Consider the following 26,998-nt stretch of genomic DNA (forward strand, 5'->3'; position numbering starts at 1 on the left):
TCAGAAAGTATAGACAATTTATTATGCAAAAACATGCATACATAAAAAGGTTTCGAGTCAATCTCCTTCGAAATATGCTCCATTGACAGTAACACACTTGGCCCTACGATTTTTTCAGTCCTCGAAACATTTCTGGAACTCAGACTTTGGGATGGCCTGAAGCTGCTGCGTCAAATTGTTTCATGGTTTCAATGTCCTGAAACCAGTGTCCTTTTAAGGTGTTCTTGATCTTGGGAAAGGGGTAGAAATCTGGAGGTGACATGTCCGGCGAGAGGGAGGATGTGCTACTTGGGTTGTTCCGTGTTTTGTTAGGAATCCCTGCACAAGATTGCTGGTGTAAGCTGGGGCTCCGTCATGAAGCATCCAGCTGGAGGACACCCACAACACCGGTCGTTTCCTGCGAACAGCCTCAATTGAGGCAGGTTTCGGTGCCCGTTTTACCGAGCTTAAAGCAAAAATAGATTCACTGCTGCATGCTTTTACATTTTCTGTTTTCGACAAACGCAAGCAAACACTACACGTGAAAGAAGTCAACGTGACTGGACTTCGCACTGTACACATCCAGGGCCCGATCAAGCCAAACTGGTGCCCAGATCCGGAGTAGAAGTTGGTGCCCCTCCTCCATGAGAGAATCCGCACAATTTTAAATTCAGTGTTATACTAGAAACCTTTTATGAATAGAAACTACATTGAAAAGGAAACCTGGGATTTGAATACCAAACACTTGATAGTCTAGTCACCTTACTAATCAGAATTAAAAATGCCTTACCTTAAGGTGAAAATGAGTTTAATTACAATATTAAACTACAAAAAAAAATCTTACTCATTTTGACATTAAGCTTTAAAAAGGCTTCTTGCTCGCTTTAACAGAGGAAAATGTCTCAATCACATCATCGAAACCTAATTTTGATATTATCCTGAGAAACGCAGCTTCTCAAACGATTTTTGATTCTTTTTCAAAAATGAAAAAGAACTTCCACTGGAACTGTTGCTGACGCGAATTTTTTAATTTTACGAGTTTTTGAGCTGATTTTAAAAAAATTTTGAGCTCCCTCTCCCTTAAAGTTGAGAAAAAGTAAAAGGAGCTTAAAAAAAGGAAGGAAGTAAGTTAATTTAGGCTAGGCTATTTTGGTGCCCAGGTTCACGGACCCGCCGGACCGTGCGTTAATCAGGCCCTGTACACACCTACCGATTTTTGTGAGACAAAGTGAAATATGCGCGTGCGTGATGCGCACGGTCCCACCGCTAGGGGCTTTCTGGAATAAATAGGAAAACAGTCAGTCTCTATACTTTCTGAACAGCCATTGTATAGTATCAGATTAATGATTGACAATCTCTGATATGGAAAACTTGCAAGTGTGCATAGTGTCCCTAGAAGCTATTTGAATTTAACTAAGGGACTGATATCTACTTATTGATTTACAAAACGTTCTAAAATTAACAAATGAAATTAACGTAACGTAAAATTTTAAATTTCAGCAGTTAATGTTTTTTTTTTTGTTTCATAGGGTAATACATTTTGAGAAATCAGTCCTCGGTTGTTTTTTTGCATATGAGTATCCGTGTCTACCGTAGTAGGGTGTCTCAATGATTTACATCAATTGATTTAAATCGGAGATTCTACGTTTTAAATCGAATTATTTTTCAAAAAATTAGATTTCAATCATTAAGCTTATATCTTTGAAATCCTCTTCAAAATTCTGAATTTTACTAATGCTTACTTTTTCTTAGTCAATACAACCGCATTCTTAAATTTATTTTTTTCTTGAGTTTTTATCCTCACTTTGACTATTTTTACCTGTTCAAATATCCTCTCCCTGTGGTTGGAAGTAGCGCATTACAAGTACTACAAGCTACTGGAGTGGCTACATTTTTTAGCAGTTTTTAGTGTAGAGCACTACTTATTAAAAGTAGTGTAGTGAGTAGTTCCGATACGAAAAAATTGTAGTTTGTAGCAACTTCTGGAAACTTCTGTTAAATAAAGTTAAAAAAATAATAATGAACAAGGTTCAAACGAATCTGACTGGTGCAAATTTTACGTAAAAGTGTATCAAAGTACATCAGCGGATGCATGAGAAATAAGACGAGCTGACCTCGAATATTATTTTGACCCCATACTGTCTATTTGTTTCACGCCATTGGTTTGCTTGGCATCGTAATTTTCAAATTTAGCCAATATTTGCATTCAATAGAGTTTGGCTTAGAAGAGTGCAATTTTAGTAATTCGTCTGTTTTCTGGCTGTAGAGAATGTCCCGTGGAAGAAAGTTTTAGATTTCAAGGAGTTTATTGTTCCAATACTATAAAAGCACTTATTTTCGCGAAAATGAAGATGATTTCGCGAGTTAAAATTTTTGTGAATTTTATATGAATAGAGTGAAAGTTGAAAAATAAATAGATCGCGAGGCTTAAATTTTCGAGATTGCGATGGGCACGCAAAAATAAGTGCTTTCACAGTATTCACCAAACATAGAAGCCTGTAAATGTTATAGAAGAGGATGATATTGAACTTCAGTGTTATACAAGGGGAGCATGATAACGGAAATTTTTGAAAAGAAACTAAAAATAGATAATTCTTAGTAATATTCCATGTCCCGATGGGCAAATTTAATTTTTCGTTCAATCTTCAATCGGTGTGTGTGCTTTTTATTTATTGGAAAGTAGCGAAATAGCGACTACATTTCAGTGAATGTTTGATCCATCACCAAACTATTGATTACGTGAATGTTTGATCACCAAAAGGTCTAATGGTACTGAACTTCAATGACTTATTACGAGACCGAAATGATGACTTTGCTCATTGATATAGGGACAAGGTAATTATGATAACTAATCCCTGATGATGCTCATTGATGATGATTACTGCTGACTAGCGGCCGAATGACTCAGAGTTTACTGCTTCTGTGCCTCTTCAAAGCTCGTCTTCTTATTCCGAGTTTTCCGAGCTCGAGTTTTCCACTTGTTGCCTTTTCCCATAATAAACACATCTTTCGAGGGAGAAAACTGATCAGTTAAAATCAAGATAGACTTTTTTTTAGAAAGATTTGTATAATTGAATGCAAATTCTGATCAGAAATTTGATTGCATAACCGATGAAACTCAACAAATGAACTTCAATGAATTGCTCCAAATAAACTAGTTTTTGTCTTAAGATTTGTCTCTGTTGTTGTTATAATGTTGTAATATGCGACGTAGTAATAGTAACGATGAAAGAATGTTAATAACTCAGTTTCAGTGTAGAAACAAGAAGGTACATAATAATTTCTCGTGATAATTTCTTACAGGTTTTCAGTTCTCCAGCATGACCAAGTTAATTAATGAAACCTTTTTTTTAAACACTTGTGTTACTTTCCTTTTTAATCATAATTTATTACATCTGCAAAAGAGGTTAACTTCGTTTAACTTTCATGCCGCAGATTAAACATTAACACAAATACAGCAATAAACCAGAAGTTATTCCAAAATATGAAGAGGCTTCTTCCGAATTCACCAACATTTGATGTGTAAAAATAACCATCATATGACTCTGGTCCATGGCCTGAGAAGGGGGGGGAGGAGCCGGGGGGAACATGTTCCTCTGTCATAATTTCGCTTACAGACAAAATCACACACTCTATTTTAAAATATTACTTTTTATTCTCATTGGTGGTCAACTAGGCCAGTACTGTGCCTTCTAAGTACAAAAGTTACAGAAGTTTTACTGCTAGAAAAAGTATCAACAAAATAGAATAAAATGGAAACTCTAGTATATGTTTCATTATAAAAAAAATCAATGTTTCTGCATTTAAAAAAAAAAAAAATTAAAGGAGGAAAAGTGAGCTTTCTCTGTAAACTTCGTGCAAATTTCATGCGTGTGGGGAAGTTTTGGCAGAAGCGTAAGAAATGATCAAGCCCGCCAAATGACCTTTAACATTTTCTCCTGCAATAGCGGAATGAACAAGTGAACTTCCCTTAGAAAAAAAAAACAATCCGGAATAATACATAGCTGGTACTACATTAGAATTTGAGTGTCGCATTCCAATATATTTTGCTGTAAAATCCTATGAGCTTACAAACCCAGGTTACGTTAATCACGCAATCTTGGGGGAATATACTATCTTCAAACCAATTTATACGTGCAGAAATGTGAACTATTTCAGTGTGAAATAAATACTAAGAACAAATCATTCGTCTTCATCAATGAAGGTTAAAAACAAAAATACATTTTGCAGGAATTAAAATCCAAACCATATCTAAAAGGTTAAAGCAAAAGAGAAAGAGCGAAAAAGTATATGAGGTATTAATGCATGCAACGAAACACGTTAACTTCTAAAATTGCAACGCGTCAGCAACATTTTAAAAGTGACTGATTTAATAACTTTTTTTTGGGTGTTTTTTTAATAGATATAAATTACAAAAAATAATAATAAAACTTAAAGTAATAATAAGAACTCTAAATATACTTGATAACCTGGTAGTGGTCTATAAAAATGTTGGACGGTAATAACGCAAAATTCTGGGAACAAATTTCAACTGTGTAAGAAATATGTTAATGTAAGCAATCAAGAAAGAAAGAAACTATATTTCAAAGAAGGATACTTGAAACATTGTAAAAATCTATTCCAAAGATACTTTATTTATTTGTTTATTTAGTAGAAAATCGCCCGTCAAGGTATGACGGGTGAAAATTGCTTCTACATTTGAACGAAGCCATTGCCTGTTTGAGGATATTTTGATATTTGAAACTGTAAACCTAACTCTAGTAAGTTAACCCTGAATTCCAGTGCGCAGCGTTCATTGTTGACCATTTTTTGGTTTCTTCATTCACCTGAATGACACAGTCTTAATGAGTTAAAACAGTTAAGTTACCGGATCGAGATAAAGTCTTTCCCTGCATGTTAAACCAATACATATTATCAAATTATCGTGCCGTGGCGCGAGTTTCATTGTTGAAACTCGCGAGTTACTCGATTATTGACTATTATATATATGAGGATTATAATTATTATTATTATTATTTTTTTTTTTTTTTTTGCTTTCTTGGCAGACCATTAAAGAAAGAAATAAATGGTAATGAAAAAAAAAGAAAGAAAAAGAAATGACATACGCTTTTCTAAGGCTGCCATGAGCCTGGGACAAGAAACTCAAACTTTTTTGAGAACTGCCCATATGCCACTTCTACGTTTCGCTTTTTTTTTCTTTGCTGTGTACACTGGAATTTTGAATAATTTTTTATATTGTTCTACTAGTTTTTTCGAAGATTTTTTTACTCATAGGTATAAGTATAGTTATTGCTTATTAAAGGACTTAAAAATATTGTTGTAAAAAAGTGATTGTAGAATTTAACGCATTAAGATTTTATTACCGAGTAGATAGTTTTGTAAAGAAAATCTGTTCGCGAATTTTACGTCCACAAACTTTATCGGCCCGCGGGCCGAAAATGCTTGAAAAACGCTGGCTTTGGCAACTCAGTAGCGAAACGTCAAGCCAGCATGTCTCTCCTTGTAGAAAGATGTTCACGTAAACCACATATGACGGTTCCGGACGGCGCTTTCATCAATTTTGTGAAGTTTTTTTTTTTACCACGAAGTGACATTTCCCGAATATGTAAAGGTGTGCAATGCAATGAGGTTAATTAATTTTTAGAGGAAATATTTATTTATTTTTTGCACTCCCCGCCACCCCCCTCAAACACGGTGGAAAAGAATATCCGAAGTTTAATTAAAAAAATAGGGGGGGGGGGAATCTGAAATAGAAAAAATGTACTTAGAATCGTTTTATCCTCAGTAGGGTATGTCATTTATATTTTTCACATGCACATTTGGGTTACAATGTACTGCACCTTAGAAATTCAATTCTATTATTATTTATGAAAAATATTAAGATTTAACTACAGGAAAACGAGATTAAAAGTTTGAAAAAAGAAAAAAAATGGTCATTTTTTAAAAATTTGACGAAAATACAAATGTTTGAAATTCTTGTTCAAAAAGCATTCAAAAGCTACCTTTTAACACTCTTTTCACATGTCCTTGTGATTAACTGCAATCCTTTACAGTTTTTAGTGCGTGAATAAACCGTACTTTTCCGTGAAATTGATCAAAAATCGATTTTAGAAATAAATTTTTGTACATTGCAGTATTTCTCCTTTTATGGTCCAGAAATGTTTTTCTTCGCAATTGATGTGCACTATGCATCTCTTTGTTAGAAAGGCAAAATTATATATTTTATATTTATTGCATTAACTACCGAGAATCCGCCATAAAGGGGTGGGATGAGTGCACTCTGCCCTTCCTATCCACCCAACCAGAGAAGGATAGTCATTTCAGGACTTATGTTTAAGCTTACTATACAATTTTAAACGAAATTCAATGTTTAGACTAGGGTTTGAAGCATGGGCGCCTATATGCAAAATTATAAGGGGGGGGGGGCTAAGATATTTTCCTCATGGAAACAGATTTCAGGACAGATTATTATTAAAATTTGTCATTTATAATAACTTATTCATTAATGGCTGGAGAAGAAATGTTTTTACGTTTTTGCGAAGAAAAAAGTACTAAAAGCAAGGAAGTTCTAATTTGTAAAGGGGACTCGAGCCCCCACCTGCCCCCCTATACGGTCGCCCTTGGTTTGAAGTTGGACTTATGCTTGTGTTTTGGCTAGTGATGTTCCGGATATCCGTATCCGTATCCACGGATATCCGAGGGAAAATAAAGATCTGTATCCGTATACGTTACTTTTTTGACGGATCTTAAACGGATCATTTCTATTCTAAAATTTTTTAAACATTTGAATAAAAGACTCTTAAATTCAGTTTAAATAAGGTTTTATTTCCTATTTAAATTATAAATATCATTTCAGAAGCCAATTTATATTCCCCCCTCCGTTGCAAAAAGGAAGGGGAAATAAGTTTTAAAAGTGTGTATCAGTGTGTCTTTTTGTGGCATCGTAGCTCTTAAACAGATGAACCGATTTCGATAGTTCATTTTTCGTTCGAAAGGTGACTTGATCGAAAGTGTTCTTAGCTTAGCCTTATTTTTGTAGACCGGAGATATTAATTAAAAACCGATTTAACGTTTTTCATAATTATAGCAGTAAAAATATACCCGTACGTTTTCCCTACCAGCAAAATTTCTAGCATCAATCTTGACAGATCTTGATATTATACTGACGGCGTCAATATTGACGTGTTTCATACTGCATAAAGCTTGCATAAAGATTAAAAAGCAATATTACAATAACAACACATATGCAACATTGCATTCATCTTAAAATATCAATATTGATATTACCTTACAATAACAACATTGCAGACATGTTGACGCCGTCAAGATGTATTGATTTCATGCTGTCGCCGTCAAGGTAATTAAAACACAATAGAACAGGTGGACCTTCGTTGATACTTGCGCTTGCGCACAGTTCTTTCTACCCAGTGTCCCTCGCATTGCTGGCACATCTTCACTCCTTTGACCTACGATTCAGTCGGTTCAGAGGAGCTGCACGTGGCGTTGGCGTTGCGTTCTTTAGGCTTCGTTAAGTTGGTTGCTTAGTTATTAGTGTGGAATAGTATTGTTTTAGGAATAACTTATGAATGACTGATAATTGCATTTGTTTATTAATATAGTACTAAACAAGTCATATCGCAGACGATGTGCGATCAATGTTAGAAATGGCCGAAAATAACTTTTTTCGTCCCTAGACTTTGAAACAAAGGACATGAAGCCCTGAATTTTGTATTATCACTTCAATCTCATGAGTAAGATTAATTTTATTCAATGGTTATTTATGTTATTTTTTAAGATAAATTCATGTGTTTTGTTCATGGGATATTTTCAATGCTGACATCCATTTGGAAATGTACTTTATTGTATTTATTTACTTATTTATTATTTTGCTTTCTTTACTCTTAAATGTGTTATAAAAACTTCCGCAATTATTCCTATCTAGGCATTTTATGTCTTTATAATACAATTAGAAGCATGAATTTAAAAAAAAAGTCAAGTATTACGCAAAATATGAAGAAACTTTCATTTTTTAAATTAAAATGCGAGTACTATTAATACCTTTTATATATGAATTTCCGATCAGATGTCAGCTTTAAGGAAATATTCTTAGGCTAGAAAACTATCTTGAAGAATAACAGAAATAATTAAAGAATGAAATTTAATTCTCGAGTTTAAAGTGAAAATAATGCAAATAAATAAATAGATAAAACACCTTGCAAGCGTGCTGATATCATACTGTCATGTCAATGTATCCTGACATTTTCCTGTCATATCAATACGTATGCAATATTACAAAAGCAAGATCATCTTGCCTAGAACTTGATTTCATGCTGTTATGACAACATCTTGATATTATCCTGTCATATCAATACGTATGCAAAATTACAAAAGCAAGATTATCTTGCCTAGACCTTGATTTTATGCTGTCATGACAGCATCTTGATATTATCCTGTCATATCAATACGTATGCAATATTACAAAAGCAGCCAACCTTGATATTTTCCTGATATTATGCTGCATACACCTTGTCAGTCAATATTGTGGCAGCCTGCTGACAGCATAAATGGAGTAACATAACAACATTGAGGCAGCATTAATGTAAGATGATTTTTCTTGCATGTCAACCTTTATGCAATACTGAGGCAAGATATTTTGCTTACTGGGAAGAATGTTGGCCCTAATTGAAAGAACGAAGTTTTCCGTGTTTAATATTTATTTGAAACTTCCAACTTATATACAGTAGGAGCTATAATCTTGTTAACCCTTTGGGGCGCACTACCCTTTAAAGTTGGAATTTCCACAAAAAAAATTATAGGCAGTCTACTTAGGCTAGAAGTGCAAAAATAAAATTTGGTAAAGATTGCACTTGCCGTTTTGATTTTATAGGTGTTACACCTACGGTAACACTGCGCCAATAGAGCTGTAACGTGTGTTCCAGCGAGTATTGCAGCAAAGCGCGTAAATGAGCAGTAAATTTTAGAATAAATAGAAAAATCATAAGTTTACGCCTGTCTACCATATTTAGCATAACCCAGGGTGCACCACGATGAGGATAGGGTCAATTGAATGAAAAAAATCTCCTGGAACAGTGCAATATTGCGGTTTTTTCAGGTAAATCTCAAAACTTTTCAATAGGCCCACTATAAGAGAAATCAGGCAGTCTTTTGGATTCTTTGTTATGTAATCCAAGTGGGAGCTTGGGGCTGCTTAGAGGGACCTGGTTGAGCAAGATCAAAGAAATCATCATCATCATTGTCCACTGACGTAGCACCATCACTTTGGTCAGCACTATCATGTGGAGAACTTAATTCTGGCAAGTATCGCTCGGTATCACTGCCACTACTAATGTCCCAAGGGCGTAGCCAGCTCAACGTGGAAAGAGGGACAAGCCCAGAGGAGCCCCGATAGGAGGTCTCGGAAGGTCACTGTGACCTCCCAAAATTTTACTTATGCGGCAAATTTTTCTGACGATTCGGCCAAAATCTCATCATTCGGCAGAAATTTGTGTTCGATTCGGCAAAATTATCGTTATTCGGTGACAATTTGAACTTTCATTTGGTCAACTGAGAGTTTCCTTCCTCTTAAAAATTTTAATTCAGGGCTCCACTGGGCTGGCTCATCATTTGGGCCATTACGGGACTGGTCTATTGCTCCTCCTCCTTCCAAGATTTTTGAAGCAATGTAATTCTAAAATGATATATAGCGGCATTTACCCAACTAAACACCAATAATTTTCCCTTTTCAAATGGCTTCCAAGGAAGATGTTCGAACTAAGTCACAAATTTACTACAGCCGAACTCATTGATGAGTTTAGAAATTGAAGCACCTCTCAATTTAGAGTTTATTTAAATTATTCATTAGTTTTATTTTAAACTATTTTTTATTTTGAAATGGAGGTGGCAGCTGTCCTCCCTCGCCCCTCTGTGGAAACCCCCATGTAATAACCGTATGTTCGGAGTCTGAGCGCAGCTCCTAAAGAACTTTCAGTGCATCCAAAATGCTTGGCGCCTCTCCGCGCCATTGCAAAAGAATTAAAATTTATTTATAAAAGAATTAGCAGTAAAATGTTAAAATCCTACAAAGAATTAGCTGTAAAATGTTAATCCTACAGATAATATCAAAAGAATTGAGTAAAATGAGTGATCAAAACGCAAAAGAGAGAAGAGCAAAAGAATCACGTAGCTCTAAGTGAAGATGACTTGAGCTAATGATAAAATCTCTTTCTAAAACCTCCAAACAAAATACCTGACACCCATAGCATGTTTGAAACACTTGAAATAAAACAGGCCAACCCTGCTTTCCCTATAAATTGACCTCTTTCACCCCCAAGAAAAGAGAAACAGAAAATGTAAACACAGATGTTCGTCCCTGAACGCAGAGCTGAAAAGCGTTACTTGAAAGCTCGAATGGCGCAGTGTGACCGATGGTGTGACACCTAGTATTCTTCAGTGGTTATGAGTTTGTTTCTGATTTAAAAGTTATAAATATGTATACAATAAATACTTTAGGGTATAGCAAACGAAAAAACATCGGAATTATTTTTGTAGACACTATCCTTGAATTTTTCAAAGAAATTAGATTTGTCTCTAATATATTTTTATCACAAATGCAAGGCTGTGAATGGGATTTCATTTTGCAGCGGCGGAGAGCTATCGGTCAGCAAAGTAATTAACAAATAATACTGAATGATTAAAAAATAGCAGGAAAACAAATAAAAAGTAATAATTAAAAGAAGAGAAAATGCTTTGAAAGACGCATGCTCTGACTCGGGTGATTTCTTCATTCGCTGATAAAAAGCATGTGCCCTCTCGTCAAAATACTGACCATCCAGTATATATATCATCTATTTCAAAGGAAAAGATAATACGACCGAAGTTGGTAGAGGTAAGGATGACGTTGGTACAACAGCTGTGAACATTTGCCCATGGTAATAATGGGTGCCAAAGGCATCGAAAAGAACCGCGTTCTTTTCAGAAGTATAACAAATGAAAAACTATCAGGCACGTTCTCCAAAGCGCATCTTCGTTTTTCTACTGCAGATTAAAGTTCATCAACAAGCCTTTAGCGAAAAAATAAATGTAAATTTTCAATCCTTGCCTGCAATTTTATTAGTTTGTTAAGAAGTGGATCTTGTACCCTGCCTCTGACATGGAAATGGTATTTCATATGTGCCTCCTCTTATCCATATCTTATACATATATAAATCTATAGCTTCTTTACAACTTTTGCTTTCAGAAAAAATGACTAAATTAAACTGAAATTGCCATTTAAAAATAGCTTTCGGGACAAAATTGATTGCATGTTTGAAATAATCTGCTACCTTTGTTAACCCCCATATACTTTACATCTGTTTTGAATAACTTCTCTTTAATTTTTCACATGCACTCGACTTGCTCTCTGGAGTTGAGAAATGCGTCCTAAGTTCGTTTAAATCTTTGCAACAAAAAAGGAATCCTTAATATTTATACATTATTTTCCATAATCCCGCTGATTTAAAAATCCAAGTGCGCCAATGCCAACCATTACTTCGGAATTAGGAAAAGCTGCCATTATGTCTTTTTATACATATGTGTATAAATCAAAGAAGTACCTTTGTGCAGAAAAGAAAAAGAAAATGTAACAACGTTAAATCGTTCAAAAGAGAACTACAGACACCTGTTTTGAGTTTCCAAGGATCCCCTTTTTCATCGAAAAAAAAAAGATTGTGCTCACTTTTCTGCGTTAAAACTAGGTGTTCCTTGAAACTCCGAAACATGTGTTTGCAATTCTCGGCAAATTTGTGTAACGCAACGTTGTTTTATTATCTAAAATAATATACTTCAACCCTGTATAGGCGTTTTCCTTTTATACACTCTAGTAATAACGGTAAAGATTAAATCTTCAGTTTTGGGAAAAAAAGATTGCCCTTTTAAAAAAATTCTATTCAAGTAAAAAACTTAGAAACTTCATGGAAACAATTAGCTATTACTGCATTCCGGAGCTTAGAGAAGACATTAATTTTGAATTTTCAAAACAAGGTCGATTTTAAGCTAACTTATTTATGAAAAAATTTAAAAATAATAAACAAAAATGCATTGAGGTTTGTGCAAATAGAAAAGTTATTGCTCTCATTTTTGCGTGACTGTGAAAGTATATGATTAACCCCGAATCTCAATTTATTAAAAATTATTTTACTTACCTTAGCGTAGTTAATGTAGCCTACTTTATAGGTATACTTTGGGAGTGAGTAAATTTACTTCCTATAAAGAAATAATTTAAGGCAGGGGTTCTAAACCTGGAGGGGGGGGGGGAGAAATTAATTTCGTATTTCGAGGGAGATGTGTATGTTTCAAATTGAAAATGAAAAAGTAAAACTTCTTCATCCAGCAGTTCATCGTTGTAAACTTGTAATAGTGTATCTGTACATACGTGAGAGCATTATTTTTTTTTTTCCATAAACTCTTCAAACGATCCAAAAAAAAAAAGACTTTTTCCGTAGCAAGTTGTACCCTTTCACACAACAAGTATTCGCTACATTCAAACTTCGGGTTTCTTTCATTTTTTCACAATAATTTTCTTGAAATTTGGGCTCATTATGTAAAAAACAAAGCTATTTAAAACTACCAAATAATAAATCTCAAATTCAAAGGAAAAAAAAAATCCCGGTGTATTTGTAATTGCAGCAAGTAAATAATTGAAAACTAATATTTTCATTTCATTTTTTATTTCTTACTCACGAAAACTGTTTTTAAAAATGTATTCAATTGCTTGGAAATAACGATGGAAAGCATAAATGAGAAGACAGACAGACAGAAATGCTTTGACCACAATGTGGAGAGTACATTTAAGAGTCATAATGACAATCAGATGTTTTTCCTTGGGCGATGCGAAGTGGGGAGAAACGAGTTCTGGGGGTTTACCGGCCCACAGGAAGCCCGCCAAGTTAACCTTGAAAACTCAAGTCTTCGCCAAGACAGATGTCGAGTTACGGCGCTTTGATTTTCCTTTCGTAATCAAATCCTTACAAATTAAATATATTTAACACACAACAACTTCAACTATCTGTCTCAATCACATACATTCTCCATTATTTTCACATCATTTATGAATTTACACCCGTTTAAACCTCCACATTTACTAGAACTACTTCTCATCGCGGAGTAGCACATCTCGTACCTTTCCGTTCAGTGCCAACTTAGATTGGAATGAACTATAGTCAATTATTTTTGATCATTTTCTTTAGTGGTGCCATCTAGGGTCTAGGGTTATAAAAAAGAGTTAAAAGAACACTTTAATCCAATTTTTATTCACTTATTGCTTAATTCCAGGGCTTGAGAAGTGATTAAATTTAGGTGCTACACCTACGGTAACACTGAAACGCAAAGGGTTAAGTAAATTTTAAATGCAATTCTAAGCCAGTGGTTGGAAAAACTACATTTTTTTTGTAGCGAACTACAACTACAACTACTTTAACACAAATGTAGTTAACTACAACTACAACTACTTTTTTCAAGATGTAGCAACTACAAACTACTTTTGAAATGTAGTCGCTACTTCGCTACTTTTCAAAAAATAAATAAATAACATACACATAATACACACCGTTTGCGGATTGAATAAAAAAAATGTTGAGATTGATATATTGGTTCATTTGAACATGGAATATTGCTATAAATTATCTATTCTTTCTCTCCTTTACTGAAACGATTCGTCAATTCAAACATTGTATACCATTTGCAAATATTCCCTGCAAGAAAGGACTTAAATGTGGAAGGAATTCAACTTTCAAATTTTTAATCCTTTCCTGACAGTAAATAGTATTTCATTCAAGAAGTGTAACTCGGCTACTTGAAATTGAGATAAATCTAGTCATAATTTGATTTAAATTTTACATAGACATACATATACATAAAATTTATTTAGATGATGAAAAGCATCATCTTTTAAACAAAAGAGAAGAACTTTAATTTTCATTATATGAGTTAATTTTAGAAGAAATTATATTTCGTAGGAATTAATTGCTTTTGAGCTTTAAGCTACGGTTCCGGACCTGGACACATCTCTTTTCTAATGCCCCTGACAAAATAAAATAACGAATTTTTCAATGTTACCGAATAATCTCAAAAACTCAGAACATTTAATAATTGACTTTTAATATGTTAATAAATGAACACCCAATCAGTAAAAAAGAAAAAAAAAGAAATATGAAAAATACCCCAAACGGTTCTACTAATTATCCGAAACATGTAACATAACTAAAAACTTACTTTACTTCAATGTGCATTTTTTAGCAACAGTGGACTCGGGCTACAACGCAATTCGACTAACACGAAATGTCTATATAGCGAGTTTTACTCGAGAAACGAATTTTGCAGCTGACGCGAATTCCTCACCCGCTATACGAAAATTTTTGGAGCAGAAGCGCAGGGTTTATATCACCCTCTTTCTTGGGTACTAAATATTAGTTTCGTGAATGGAATTTCCCTTTGGCATCACTGAAAGCCAAAATTCCCCGCACCGTAGAGTCGAAACATCAGATTGCTAACGTACAAATCGCCGCTCCGCATTTTTTTTTCGAAATATTAAGTTGATGAAACATAATTTCACATAAGAGGGCTGTTTATCTAAAGTTAGAAATGTATCCCTCGCGTAAGTTGAGGTTCGACTGCATGTGCAAATGGCATTGATACCGAAAGCTTTTTGCTTAACGGGCAAAGTTTGCATGAAACGGAATAAATTCGTTTTTTTCTTTCTAAGCCATGCTCTACTCAAGGGGAATATTGGGAAAATGTTAAAGTTTCTATGCCAAACAAACTAATGGCGTCAAACAGGTACAACGTATGGCGTCAAACAGATACTACGTATGGCGTCAAAATAATATATCAGAGGTCAGCTCATATTTTTCAGTGTTACGAATCTCATTGGTGCAAGTTTTACTCGCGTAATAATTGCACCAGTCAGATTCGTTTGAAAACGCGTTTTTTTTTTAACTTTATTCAAAAGTAGTTTCCAGAAATCGCTACAAACTACTTTTTTTTGTAGCGAACTACTCGCTACTCTACTTTTTTTAAAAAGTAGTGCGCTACACTACAAACTACTAAAAAATGTAGCTACTACAGTAGCGTCGCTACTTGTAGCGCGCTACTTCCAACCACTGTTCTAAGCCTTTATACGAGTGATTGGTATAGCGATTTCATAGTCGGAAGATAAGGAGTAAAAGCTCAATGAGTTTAAATTATTACTTGCTGTCAGTTCATATTTGTTAACAAATGTGTGTTCTGACCGCTAAATTCATCTTAATATGAGGTCGGTTTTCTGGGACATGTTTTATTTTTTTTTTTAATTTTTAATTTAATATTAGTTTTTGTTACTGATTTGGGGTTTCTGTTATTCTTCATTTTTGTTTTTCTCGGCATCCTTTAAAGAAAGGGAGACTAAATTCTCTATTTACTGTTTGTAAAGATGTTCCCGGCTCTGTATTTCGTCGGTCGGAGAAGTTCAAGTGAAATGGGTCAGCGCTGCATTTATGCTGAAATAAAATGGGAAAAATTATTTCTAGCCTGTCCAGTAGCAGCTTTAAACTCTTGCTCCTGTATCCTACATCTACCGAGTAAACTAGAAATAATTTTTCACATTCCATCCAAGCATTAATGCAGCGCTGACCCATTCCTTCCAACTTTCCCTCAATTTTAACGGAGATTTCTTTAAAGAGTAAATCATAGTCTTGATTATATTTTTGCCGCTGTTGACATTTTTTGAAGAAACTGCCATTATTCTGAAGGGAATACCTTCCGTAACAAATTTTACACTCGGATAGTTGAATTGGGTAAAATAAGAAAAAACTTTTGAGATCCGTATCCGTATCCGAGGATCTTGACACTAATGATCCGGATCCGTATCCGCGGATCTACATTTTTAACTATCTGCTGTCAGTTCATATTTGTAATCTAACAAATGTGTAATCTGACCCGCGAAATTCATCCTGATATGAGGTCAGCTCTCTGGAACATGTTTTGTTTTTTTAATTTTTAATTTAACATTAGTTTTTGTTATTGATTTGGGTTTTCTGTTATTCTTCATTTTTGCTTTTCTCGGCATCCTTCAAAAAAAAAAATGAGACTAAATTCTTTATTTACTGTTTGTTAAGGTGTTCCCGGCTCTATTTCATCGGTCGGAGTAAGTTCGATGGAATATGGGTCTTCGCTGCATTTACGCTGAAAAAAAATGAGAAAAATTATTTCTAGCCTGTCCAGTAGCAGCTTTGCACTCTCGCTCATCTACCGAGTAAGCTAGAAATAATTTTTCACCTTTCATCTAAGCATTAATGCAGCGCTAGCCCATTCCTTCCAACTCTCCCTCAATTTTAACGGAGATTTCTTCAAAGAGTAAATCATAGTCTTGATTATATTTTTGCCACAGTTGACATTTTTTGAAGAAACTGCCATTATTCTGACGGGAATACCTTCCGTAACAAATTTTACACTTGGATAGTTGAATTGGGTAAAATAAGAAAAAAACTTTTGAGATCCGTATCCGTGAATCTTGACACTAATGATCCGTATCCGTATCCGGGGGTCTACTTTTTTAACGATCCGGCACATCACTATGTTTTGGCATTATGATCGTAAGGGGCGCTGCAGTCACAGTGTAATGGCAGATGAAAAAGGTAAAACAAACAAATGCCGTAAATTATAACTTGGTTTGACGCTTTATTTATGACAATAATTTTTCATCGTGTTTGTTGGAAGCTTTCTTTTCTATTCTTCTGAAATTACATTACACCATAAACTGTCCGAAGCCGGAAATTTATCTGAAAGAAAACACGTGGAACTCAATGTTTTATTTTTTTCGGCAGTATTGTTAATCACCGCAAGGTAGCGTATTCGAGCTCTAACGTTGCGAATAAGCATTTTCTCAGGTTTATCTTCTAATTTTTAATTTGTCCACTACATCCCTTTGCTTTGAAAAGTTTCCAACTTTGATGCTTCTTTTTTCAGTAATGATACACTACGCACAACACTCCAAGGACCAGGTCACAATGTCCCTTTTTATATTTTATTTTTTCTGAGGATAATTGCCACTGGCTTACAACGTTTCTGACTAAAGCACTTTCAGAATCATGTGACAGCGGTAAAAAACTTCAGTGAAAACCTCCAAGAAGAGGATAACTTCCGCCCATGTTGCCAAACTAAAATAAAAAAAGCTTTTAATGTATCAAAGCCTTAATTTTTCTTCACTTGAGTTTAATCTGTCCATTACGAAACCGCAACTGAGTAGTAATTTATTAAAAAATATTAAATTCAATATTCCCTGTTTGCACTTTAATTTTTCTACTTTAAATGGGGAACTGTCGGCACTTGTTACCAGTCAAATAAAATCTGAGACTGATAATGTAACATTAAAACAAACAATTTTATTCTGAATTTATTTTTAAATTGGATTCGTAATGAGTACTAGAAGGTGAGTCGGTTTTCAAAATCGCAGTTTGTGCTGTTTTGTTTCTAAAATTTCTAGCTCATTTATTAAATTTGTTCCATAGAATTTTATAAAATCTCCTGTCTTTTACGTTTTGCAATTTTTTTTGCATTATATGATCTCCGATCATTCCCTCAACTTAATTCGCAAGTTTGACATTTAGGTGATTTTACTTATTTTTTTAAAAAGTGAAAGTTTTTGATTAATTTTGACTCACTTTTACCCCAAGCCTTTTTTTCTCTCTCTGTTCCTATGAATGTTATAAAATGGTAAATCGATTGGAATATATCTTTAAGGCATAGGCGGCTCGTATGGGGGAGGGGGGAGACAACTGCCTCCTCACTTAAAAGGTTAAGGTAAAGTTAAACAGCCTTGCCTCCTCACTTTTCAGGGTTAAGAATTAACGATCGATCAAAAATGATTTTTTTAGCGGTGGATTGATTTATGACACAAAAGTAAAAACCGTACAAATGGACTTTTCTCATCTTATTTTATAAAAATGGAATTTTTAATTATAGCAAATTCTACAATGGCTGTTTGTCCCAATTTTTAGACCATACTACACATATTTTGCAGGTCAAACCAGCTTCAGAATCCACTTCCCCTAACCCGACACTTCTTTTTACCGACCACTTTTTTGCAGCACCAGACGCCTATCCTTAAAGCAGGGGTTCCCAACCTGTGGGTCGCAATCCCCAAAGGGGTCGCAAAGCATTTCGTAGGGGGTCCTGAGAACTATAGAACTATAATTTCGAACATTTTCCAGTTGAGGACTTTCGTGACAGTTACACTTACGACTGTAATTTCATATTGTTAATTCTCTTCCTCCGCTTACAAAATGCAAGTGGTCTAATTTGACTGCACGTATGCTAGTAATGACACCCCCCCCCCTCCAAGCAAATGTCTGGATTCTCTCTCTCTCACCCTCCTTCTCTTGCTAAATATACGTTTGATAAAAATTGAGTGGCTGACAAAAGCTCTGCTCTTAATTTTTCGATATTGCAATGGCCTTGTTAAGAAGTAATGCTTTCATTCATTTTAATGAAAGTTGGAGACACTAAGACTATAGGGCATGATTAGAATATTATATACAGTAGTAGAAAATAAATTCAATGGGAAAGTCAAATGAAATGCTTGGAGACATACATACATAACAAAGATTGACAGACAAAAAATATTTTATAACTTACATTTTTTGAGTTTTTTCTGATGTCACCCCATAGTAAAATATTTGTACTTGCATATTTTATGGATATGTTAATGTCGTACAAATCAAGAAAACTTACTACTTTAGTAGGTTTGTGAGTACTCAGAATAGTGTACCGAAAGAGGCTATAATAGGCAAGAGGGTAGATAGCCTTAAATGGGCCATTAATCTTCATTGGGGACTAATAAATTGACTCGGAACAGCCTAGTCAGAGCCAGTTGCCGATCATTATATTCGTATTGCAAGAGCAGATTTCACTTCATGCCAACATTTCTCTTATTAATATCAAGTTTTTTTTTCTTCCTTTTTTTTTAAAATGTGATTTTTAATGTTTTGAAACTCCAACCTTTAAAACTTTTATTTCTACTTTTTAATTTTATAAAATCACTTATTCTGGGCAATGAACCTCCACATCACAGATAAACATCATAAAAGTTACAGCTGATGTGCTTGTTTTATAAATGCTATTACATGCATTATAATTTATTTTAACACTCATTTGATTTATTAACACACTTACATAAACTTTAACAGATCTTGCTCTTTTTTAAATTTTCACTTTAAAATATTTTACCATCAATTGTTTACATACAGACTTATGTATGCTATTTTTATATTAAAATATTACTTGAATAGGAAGAATCTATGCAATTATTTATTACAGTAGAAGACCGTTATAACGCCGACCTACATAACGCAATTCTCTATAAACCGCACTACTTTTCAGAGAAGTAAACAATAGGTTTTGAAGTTAAAAAAACTTCCTCTGTTTTAACTTGAAAACATAAAAATTGTTAGGCAAATTAAATTCTAAAACAGGTTTTCATCTTTGCATATTAATTCAAAGTTTTAAAATGAAAATTAGTGTTCACAGTAAAAAGAAAATATCTGATGGCTCTTGAAAATGCAGCTGTTTTGCAAACCATGAAGCTAGCAGAAGTGTAGGATAATTCACTTTCTTATGATAGTGAAACATATTTACTTGTGAATGACAAATTGTAATATTGGTGCTTTAATACTCATTGCCGATAAAACTCATTCTGTAGTTCTAATATATATATATATTCTGAATATTAGTTTCAAAATTTGTGAAATGATCTATATAATGCAAAAGCTCTGGTCCCAAGGTGTGTGTTATAATGGTCTTTTACTGTATTTTCAAACTTGAAATTTTTAACTCAAAACTTTCAGTTTACTGATAAAGTGAACAAAATGACATTTTGTATGGGATGGTTTTTTCCAGTTTTTTTCCGGGCTGGACAAAATAGGACAACCTTGCATAGTTATGCTACTGGGCCCTTTACCCTTTTTAATTTTCATGATTTGATATCAAATTTATTATTATTTCTTTTGCAGTCACAGCCGATGGTTCCATCCCAATATTACTGGAGTAGATGCCGAGAAGATGCTTACTGATAGGGGCTTAGACGGAAGTTTTTTAGCTCGACCCAGCAAATCTAATCCGGGAGATTTCACATTGTCTGTCAGGTATGTATTTGTTCTCATGGTTGCTATAGAATTGGAAATGTCCTGTTAAGATGAGACCATCTTTATGAAATACTTTCCTCCCCAAAAGCAAAAATTCAATGTGCATGTTTTGTGCACTTCAATGTGTCTCTGCATAATTTAGAGGCTTAACACACATCTGGAAAAACTGGCTCTGTAAACTAATAGATGGATCCATTTCCGCCTATAAACTGAATATTTCTCTTTCGATCTCATTGGTGGTCACAGTACACTTTTTTTCTGTATTTTCGAAATTTCTTTTAATAAATGACAAGTAAATTGCAATGTATTTGATCCAGGTATGGGGAAAATCCAGGTAACCAATCACTGGTAAGTGAACTAAAAGAGGAGTTGAGAGGAATTTTCTGTGATGAAATTTTCAGTGATTTGTTTTAGAAAGTTTTTAGATGCTATTGTTTTTCTTGCATTGAATGCTTACAAAATTTAATAACCTTCCCTCAGAGCCTCCATTTGCATCTAAGCTCATAGTATCTCAACTTCTGAACTTCTTTTCAATCTTATATGAAATTTTATATGTTACAAATGCAAATATAAAAGTGATGCTTATTTAGTATTAACTAAGGGGCTCTGCTTCCTGCTCTTCAACGCTCACCAACCCCAAAGATTGTTTTGCAATCTTATTTGGTTACACAAATCGGGGTTTGCATCATAGAAAGGAAGAATGATCTGGACGGGCAAAAGAGTTTTCTGGAAACAATCTGGTTACTTTAACTTTTCACATCCTTTCTACTGCAAATCGAAGGGATTAGAAAGTCTGTTGAGAATAAGAGGGCATTGGAATGTATTTTCGATTAAATGTACAATAATCTGGTAACTAAATAAAGAAAGCCATTAAATGAGTCTGCCCCCTCCCCCCAATTACCGTCGAAGAAAGATTTATTTCTCGCCAAGAACGGCCAAATGCATGCAGAACATTTTCTTTATAGTATCTTCTGTTCGGAATTAAAAAACCATATCTTATGAATTAGATTAAGCAAACATTTTACCAAGTTTCATAAATCTGACAATTCTCTGGCGAATGTATGGTAATGTGGTCCTTTTGCGATAAATAATGGATTTTGATTTATTACTTTACATATTAAAGATGCTTTCAATTTCAAAAATAAAAAATGAAATTATATAAAATGACGTTTTTTAAACTTATTTGATGGACAGAGTTTCGATAATGAGGTCCTGAGGAGTGTTATAAAATCTTGGCGCTACAGCCCTTACAAAAGTTGCCATTAAAAATGTAAAAATTCTGCTAAATTAACTTTGGGGACAAAAATCATTAAATACTATAAGGTATTGATATTGAAGTTAAAATTAAGCCACCAATTAAGTAAAATAACATGCTCAAATAACATTAAAGCTACTATTAAAATGTAAATTAATCCTCCAAATCCATTTTTTTTATCTCCAGACTTGCCAGTAGACTACATTTGCACATTGGCGAAACATTTTAAATTTTTATGTTGAAATGTTTTAATTTTTCTTTTTTGTGTGGGTGTTTTTAAGGATTAATGATGATAATTAGGATTTTGTGGAAATAATGTCCCTATTTTAATGGCGACAATGGAGAATATTGTTCTTTTTTTTAAAATTTTGTTTTTTATGCTATCCAATATTTTACTCATGAAGATTTTTGGAATTAATTATGAGAGATTTTCAGAGGGAGGTCGATGATATTTGACAACTGATATCACCATTCTAAAAGAGACTTTAGCGAATGTTTCTTTGTCCAAAATGTGAAGTTTTTTGTACTGTTGTCCTCATTTAAATGGGAACGTAGAAAAAAAAACTGTTGTGCTTACTCTGATTTTAATAGAATTTTTATTCTGAACTTTTTAGTATTTTAAACAGGATTATTGACGTTATTTAGAAACAGTTGATTTCCTTCTGATGGGGATTTTAAAAGGTTTAATAGGTTCTCACTCTAAAGGGACATTATTACAATTAGGATTTATAGTGATTGTTGACCCGCTTTTGGTACGATTGCATTTACAATCTTAGGTATATTTCTCCTTATTTATTCAGGAGAAACATGCGTCACCTGAGCTCAGTTCCATTCTCCGGCAAGAAGCTATGCAATAATTTAAATAGCCGTCTTAGCGCGGGACACCATTTGACGGGGATCGGGATTATAATTGAAATGTTTGACTTTATTTAAGAATTATTAACTCCACTTGATTTGGAATTTTTAAGAATTTCCTATACTAACAACTTTACTACTTCTATACGTTTTCCTGTTTTATATTGTGTAGTTTTGCCAACATTTCATTTACGCCCCTTTTTTCAGTTTTAATCCTGATATATTTAGGGGGAAGGATGGGGGGGGGGGATTTGAAATGTCGGCGAAACTGGGGACAAACCAATTTTTGGTAACCATTAGACCTCTGCCTGTGTTGACCATTTAAGCTATTAATAAAAGTTTTAAAAATTTAATAAAAGGAAATTAGAATGGCATTTAATAATTTTTTAAAGGTAAATTGCAAAACTATCAAATTCTAAACTTGTATACACACACACTATTGTGTCCATGTTTATTAATTGTTTTTCTAAATAATTTCTTAATTTATTTTGTAGTTAAATTGTCTTAAATAGAAAATTTTAGCTTCGTCTTGCCAAGAAAATAATATCTTAAGTTTTTTTAACAATATTTTTTAAAAAATTTTAATTTCCTATTGCATTTTATTTGATTATTTGAGCCTAAGGTTACAAAACCTGAATTAATACTTATACTGATATTTTTATTTTTCATACTAGGAGGAATGGTGAGGTGACTCACATAAAAATTCAAAATACTGGTGATTATTATGACTTGTATGGAGGTGAAAAGTTTGCAACATTAGCTGAACTTGTGCAATACTATATGGAAAATCAGGGCCAACTAAAAGAAAAAAATGGAGAAGTTATTGAATTAAAGTATCCTCTAGTCTGTGCTGATCCTACAACTGAACGGTTAGTGTAGGAAATTTAAATAAGTTATTGTTTTCAGCTGCAAGTATGCACTTTGATATATATATTTACATGTTTTTTCAGGTGGTTTCACGGTCCACTGTCTGGGAAAGAAGCCGAAAGAATTTTGATGGATAAAGGCAAAAATGGTAGTTTTTTAGTTCGTGAAAGTCAAAGTAAACCTGGAGATTTTGTGTTGTCTGTTAGGACTGATGATAAAGTAACTCATGTTATGATACGCTATCAAGTAAGAAGGCCCTTTTTTTGTTTAAATTTTTTTGTTAATCCATTTTGAAGTTAAAAAAATGGCCGACTTAGCAATTAAATTTTATTACTCAGAAGAGTTTTTTCAGAAAAGATCATTGAATTATCATCCACCCAACTAACTTTTGAGAGAATTGATTGGTTTGCTCAAAACTGGTCTCCCCCCCCCCGCCCCCCCCCCCAAAAAATAAAATCCACGCAGGCTACCGTATTTCCATGCTCTTTTTTTAAATTTGAGTATTTTTTCATGTAATTTTAAACCATCAAAAAATTTTAAATAAATGAAATTAAAAAATATATATATATTAAAGAGCAAAAAAAAAAAAAAAAAAAACCCTACTGAGAAAAATAAATCTTTGTAAATCCTGCTTTATTAAGCAGATTTGTTTCATAGTAGTTTGTTTGAAAAAGATTTTTGCAAAGAGCATGCCAAAAAAAAAATCTTAATTTTATTATTTTAAAACTAATCTTTGATTAGGTACACTTTTTTTAACTTAACACTGGCTGTAAGATTCCATCCTTTTTGCCGAAAAGTTCCAGTAACGTTAGAAATCATATTGTACTTGAAAATTTGCATACTTTTCTAAATATATTGGTCTTTTCATCCATAAACTCATTATTTTTTGCATTGAAAAAAGCGTTCCCTGTACTGCCGAAACACGCGTCTGCTGTAATTTGCAAATTTGTGCTCCTACTAACGTTGTTTTGTCTTACTTTACTGTTCAGCACAAAGGTATTTATTTATCTTATCAGTAGAACCTTGTTTATCCAAACCTCTAATTATTCAGATAAAATTTGTAACCTTATTTTTCTTAAATTTTTACACAGATAATTTTAAATTATGATAGCAAGAATTATCTATCAGTAACTATAAACATTTATTAATCTATCAGTACTATGAACATTTGCTTTTTATTTTGATCTATTTTAAAAAAAAAGCGTTCTTGTGACCATGCTTTATACTACCGCCCCAGGTGTTTGAACCAGAAGACAGTAGACTAAATCTGTGTTAAGAAATGATGTAAAAAATTGTTTTGATATTTTTCAATATCTTGTAAACAATTCTGTGTAATTGTGTTACAAAAGATGATTTTTTTTGTTGTAATAAATGGTTAGTCTGCTTATTTAAGGCTTTGCTTATTACCCATACAACCTTAATTTTATCCGGATTTCCCATTACACCTTATAGTTCAAATAAACGAGGTTGTATTGCACTTTTTTTGTGTTAAGAAACAGAAAAAGTTGTGAGCAAAAAATTAGGTAAATTTCTACATTCTGCCGCGCTAAGAGCAAAAGTCTCTGCAACTCAGTTCGAAGTGAGAAATTGCCGTTTAATGTTTTGTGCCTCCATGTATTTGATTCAGATGCAACTTTTTAGAATTTTTAAAAATATATTTCTCATTGACAAATGACTAAAAAACATTGTATTTATGCTTTACAGTTGACAAATAGGCAACATTGTATGACAAATAGACAACTGGTGACCGTAACTCAGTTTTGATAAAAAAGTGCAGATACGACTTTTGTGCTTAGCACAGCAGCATTGACCTAACACTGGCAGAAAGTGAATGATTGTTTGGATTTTGATTTATTGATTTGAAAGCATTTAATTTTTCATGCAAAAGAAACAACTGATGGCAATTCCCATTTTACTTTGATCTTTCTTTCCATTCATCCAACTTTTAACAAAGAAAAAATGAAGCAACTTTTATGTCTTGAGAATTTGGTTTTCTGGGACAGTTTGCCCCCCCCCCCTCCCAAGGTTGAACAGTATACAAGTTTAGTATACAGAACAGTATACAGTATACAGTTTTACAAATTTCCTTGGAATTTTCTGCTTATCAATAATTTATAAATGTTTTTTTTCCCATTGTAAGAAAAAAAAAAGTCAGTATGTTAATGTGAAAATATATACTTATGTGAATGAATATGGATCTTCTTTTACTTTAAATTTCAGGATGGCAAATATGATGTTGGTGGAGGAGAAAAATTTGACAGCCTTACTGATTTGGTTGAGCACTATAAGAAAAATCCAATGGTGGAAACTAGTGGAACAGTTGTTCATCTGAAAATGCCATTTAATGCCACGCGAATAACAGCATCTACCATCGAATGCAGAGTTCAACAATTAGCAAAAGAAAATAGTCAGAGTAGTGGAAAAGCAGGCTTTTGGGAAGAATTTGAAGTAAATTTTGTTTATCTCTTTGGTAATTTTTAACTTCATTATTTGTAACATGCTGTTGCATTATTATGTTGTTTCAGATGATAAACTACATAACAAATGTGGGAATTTGAGTTGATAAGTGAAAAAGTAGGGGATCTTAAAATAATCATTGTCAGGATTGGCAAGAATTTTGATTTTTGTACAAAGAAAACCTGTTTTTTTTTCTTGACATTTGGTTTCTTTGGATGATTAATGAATTGTATGTTAAGCAAGTACTTGACACATCCTTTATTATAAAGCACAAATTTGCGTTCTTCAAACAAAAAGACTTTTTTTTTTCATTTTTAGCTATGTACTTTTATACTATCTCTTCGTCTTTGAAGTATTTTCTGAGAACTGGTTAGCGTAGATAGCTTACATAAAAGTAACTTGGCTCATTTTCGATGCATGCAATCAATATTTAACATTTTCTACCCCCCCCCACCTCTCTTATTCATTAAGTCCACAATCCTGTGATAGAGCTTTTTGGGAAAGAAACTTTCAATTTAGGTCAGGGAGAAAGGAATACGGTTTTACGTTTATACTTTTTCCGTTGCTTTTTATAGTCATCTTTAATAAAAAAAAGATGCACCAGAACTTTTTTTTTTTTGATTGCAAACAACATGTTTCAAGTTTTGAGAGAAACTACCGGAAAAGCAGCACAGCAACGTCTGAAAATGTAGAAAAACTTCTTTTACTCATGACTTAAGAAGAACCATCTTGTAAAGCAACTGGGAAAAGTAAAAAGTACCATTATTAGTGAATTGTTTCAAATTTTTGATTCTTAACCATAAATCGTTTGAAAGAAAAACTCAGAAATAAAATAATATCTGTTAATTGACTTTTATCTATTTCAAATTTTTAGTTATTGTAGCAAATAGCTTTCCCATGAACATTCAGTACTTGGGATTTCATAATTGAATAAAACATTGCCTTCATGTCTTGTACCTTAAATAAATTCTATTTACTAAGGTATGTGTGCACATTTTAAAGGAGAAATATCTCAAATGAATTTTGACTTTAAAATGTGCTTTTTTAAAATCTCTTATCACATAAAGTGATTTTGAAAATGATATGTAGAATATGCTAAACAATATGATGTAAGAAAAGTATGTTTTTAAATTTTGATTTTATACAGTTTTTCCAACAAGTCGAAATTCAATAATATTTTAAAGTTTGTATGGTAAGCTTCCGTGTGCAGTGATTAGAAATGAGTTTTTTCCTTGCAAAATAATTGATAAAATTAAGTTAAAAAAAAAAACATTTTTTCCAATTGGTATTTTTATTCATTCATATTTTCACTTTGATCTAAAAATTATAATGTAAAAATGTTCTGAAGATTGAGTTTACATACTTCACAAAATTTTAAAATAATTATAAGTTATTATTTATATATTTTTTTCAGTTTGTTGATTCCTCTGGTGTA

At 33.2% G+C, this 26,998-nt stretch overlaps 1 protein-coding gene across 1 annotated transcript in view; it reads left to right on the plus strand.

The window, feature by feature from the left end:
• The first annotated feature begins 17,300 nt into the window (after window positions 1-17,300).
• Window positions 17,301-26,998, plus strand: part of LOC129229633 (tyrosine-protein phosphatase non-receptor type 11-like) — a 36,180-nt gene continuing 26,482 nt past the window's right edge. The window contains exons 1-5 of the mRNA XM_054863986.1: window positions 17,301-17,419; window positions 19,998-20,129; window positions 22,914-23,108; window positions 23,190-23,352; window positions 25,327-25,554. Coding sequence (XP_054719961.1) covers window positions 17,406-17,419; window positions 19,998-20,129; window positions 22,914-23,108; window positions 23,190-23,352; window positions 25,327-25,554 — 732 coding nt within the window. The 5' untranslated portion in view covers window positions 17,301-17,405. The remainder of the gene's footprint in view (window positions 17,420-19,997; window positions 20,130-22,913; window positions 23,109-23,189; window positions 23,353-25,326; window positions 25,555-26,998) is intronic.

The sequence above is a fragment of the Uloborus diversus genome, chromosome 9, assembly GCF_026930045.1.
Source record: "Uloborus diversus isolate 005 chromosome 9, Udiv.v.3.1, whole genome shotgun sequence".
Taxonomy (NCBI): Eukaryota; Metazoa; Arthropoda; class Arachnida; order Araneae; family Uloboridae; genus Uloborus; species Uloborus diversus.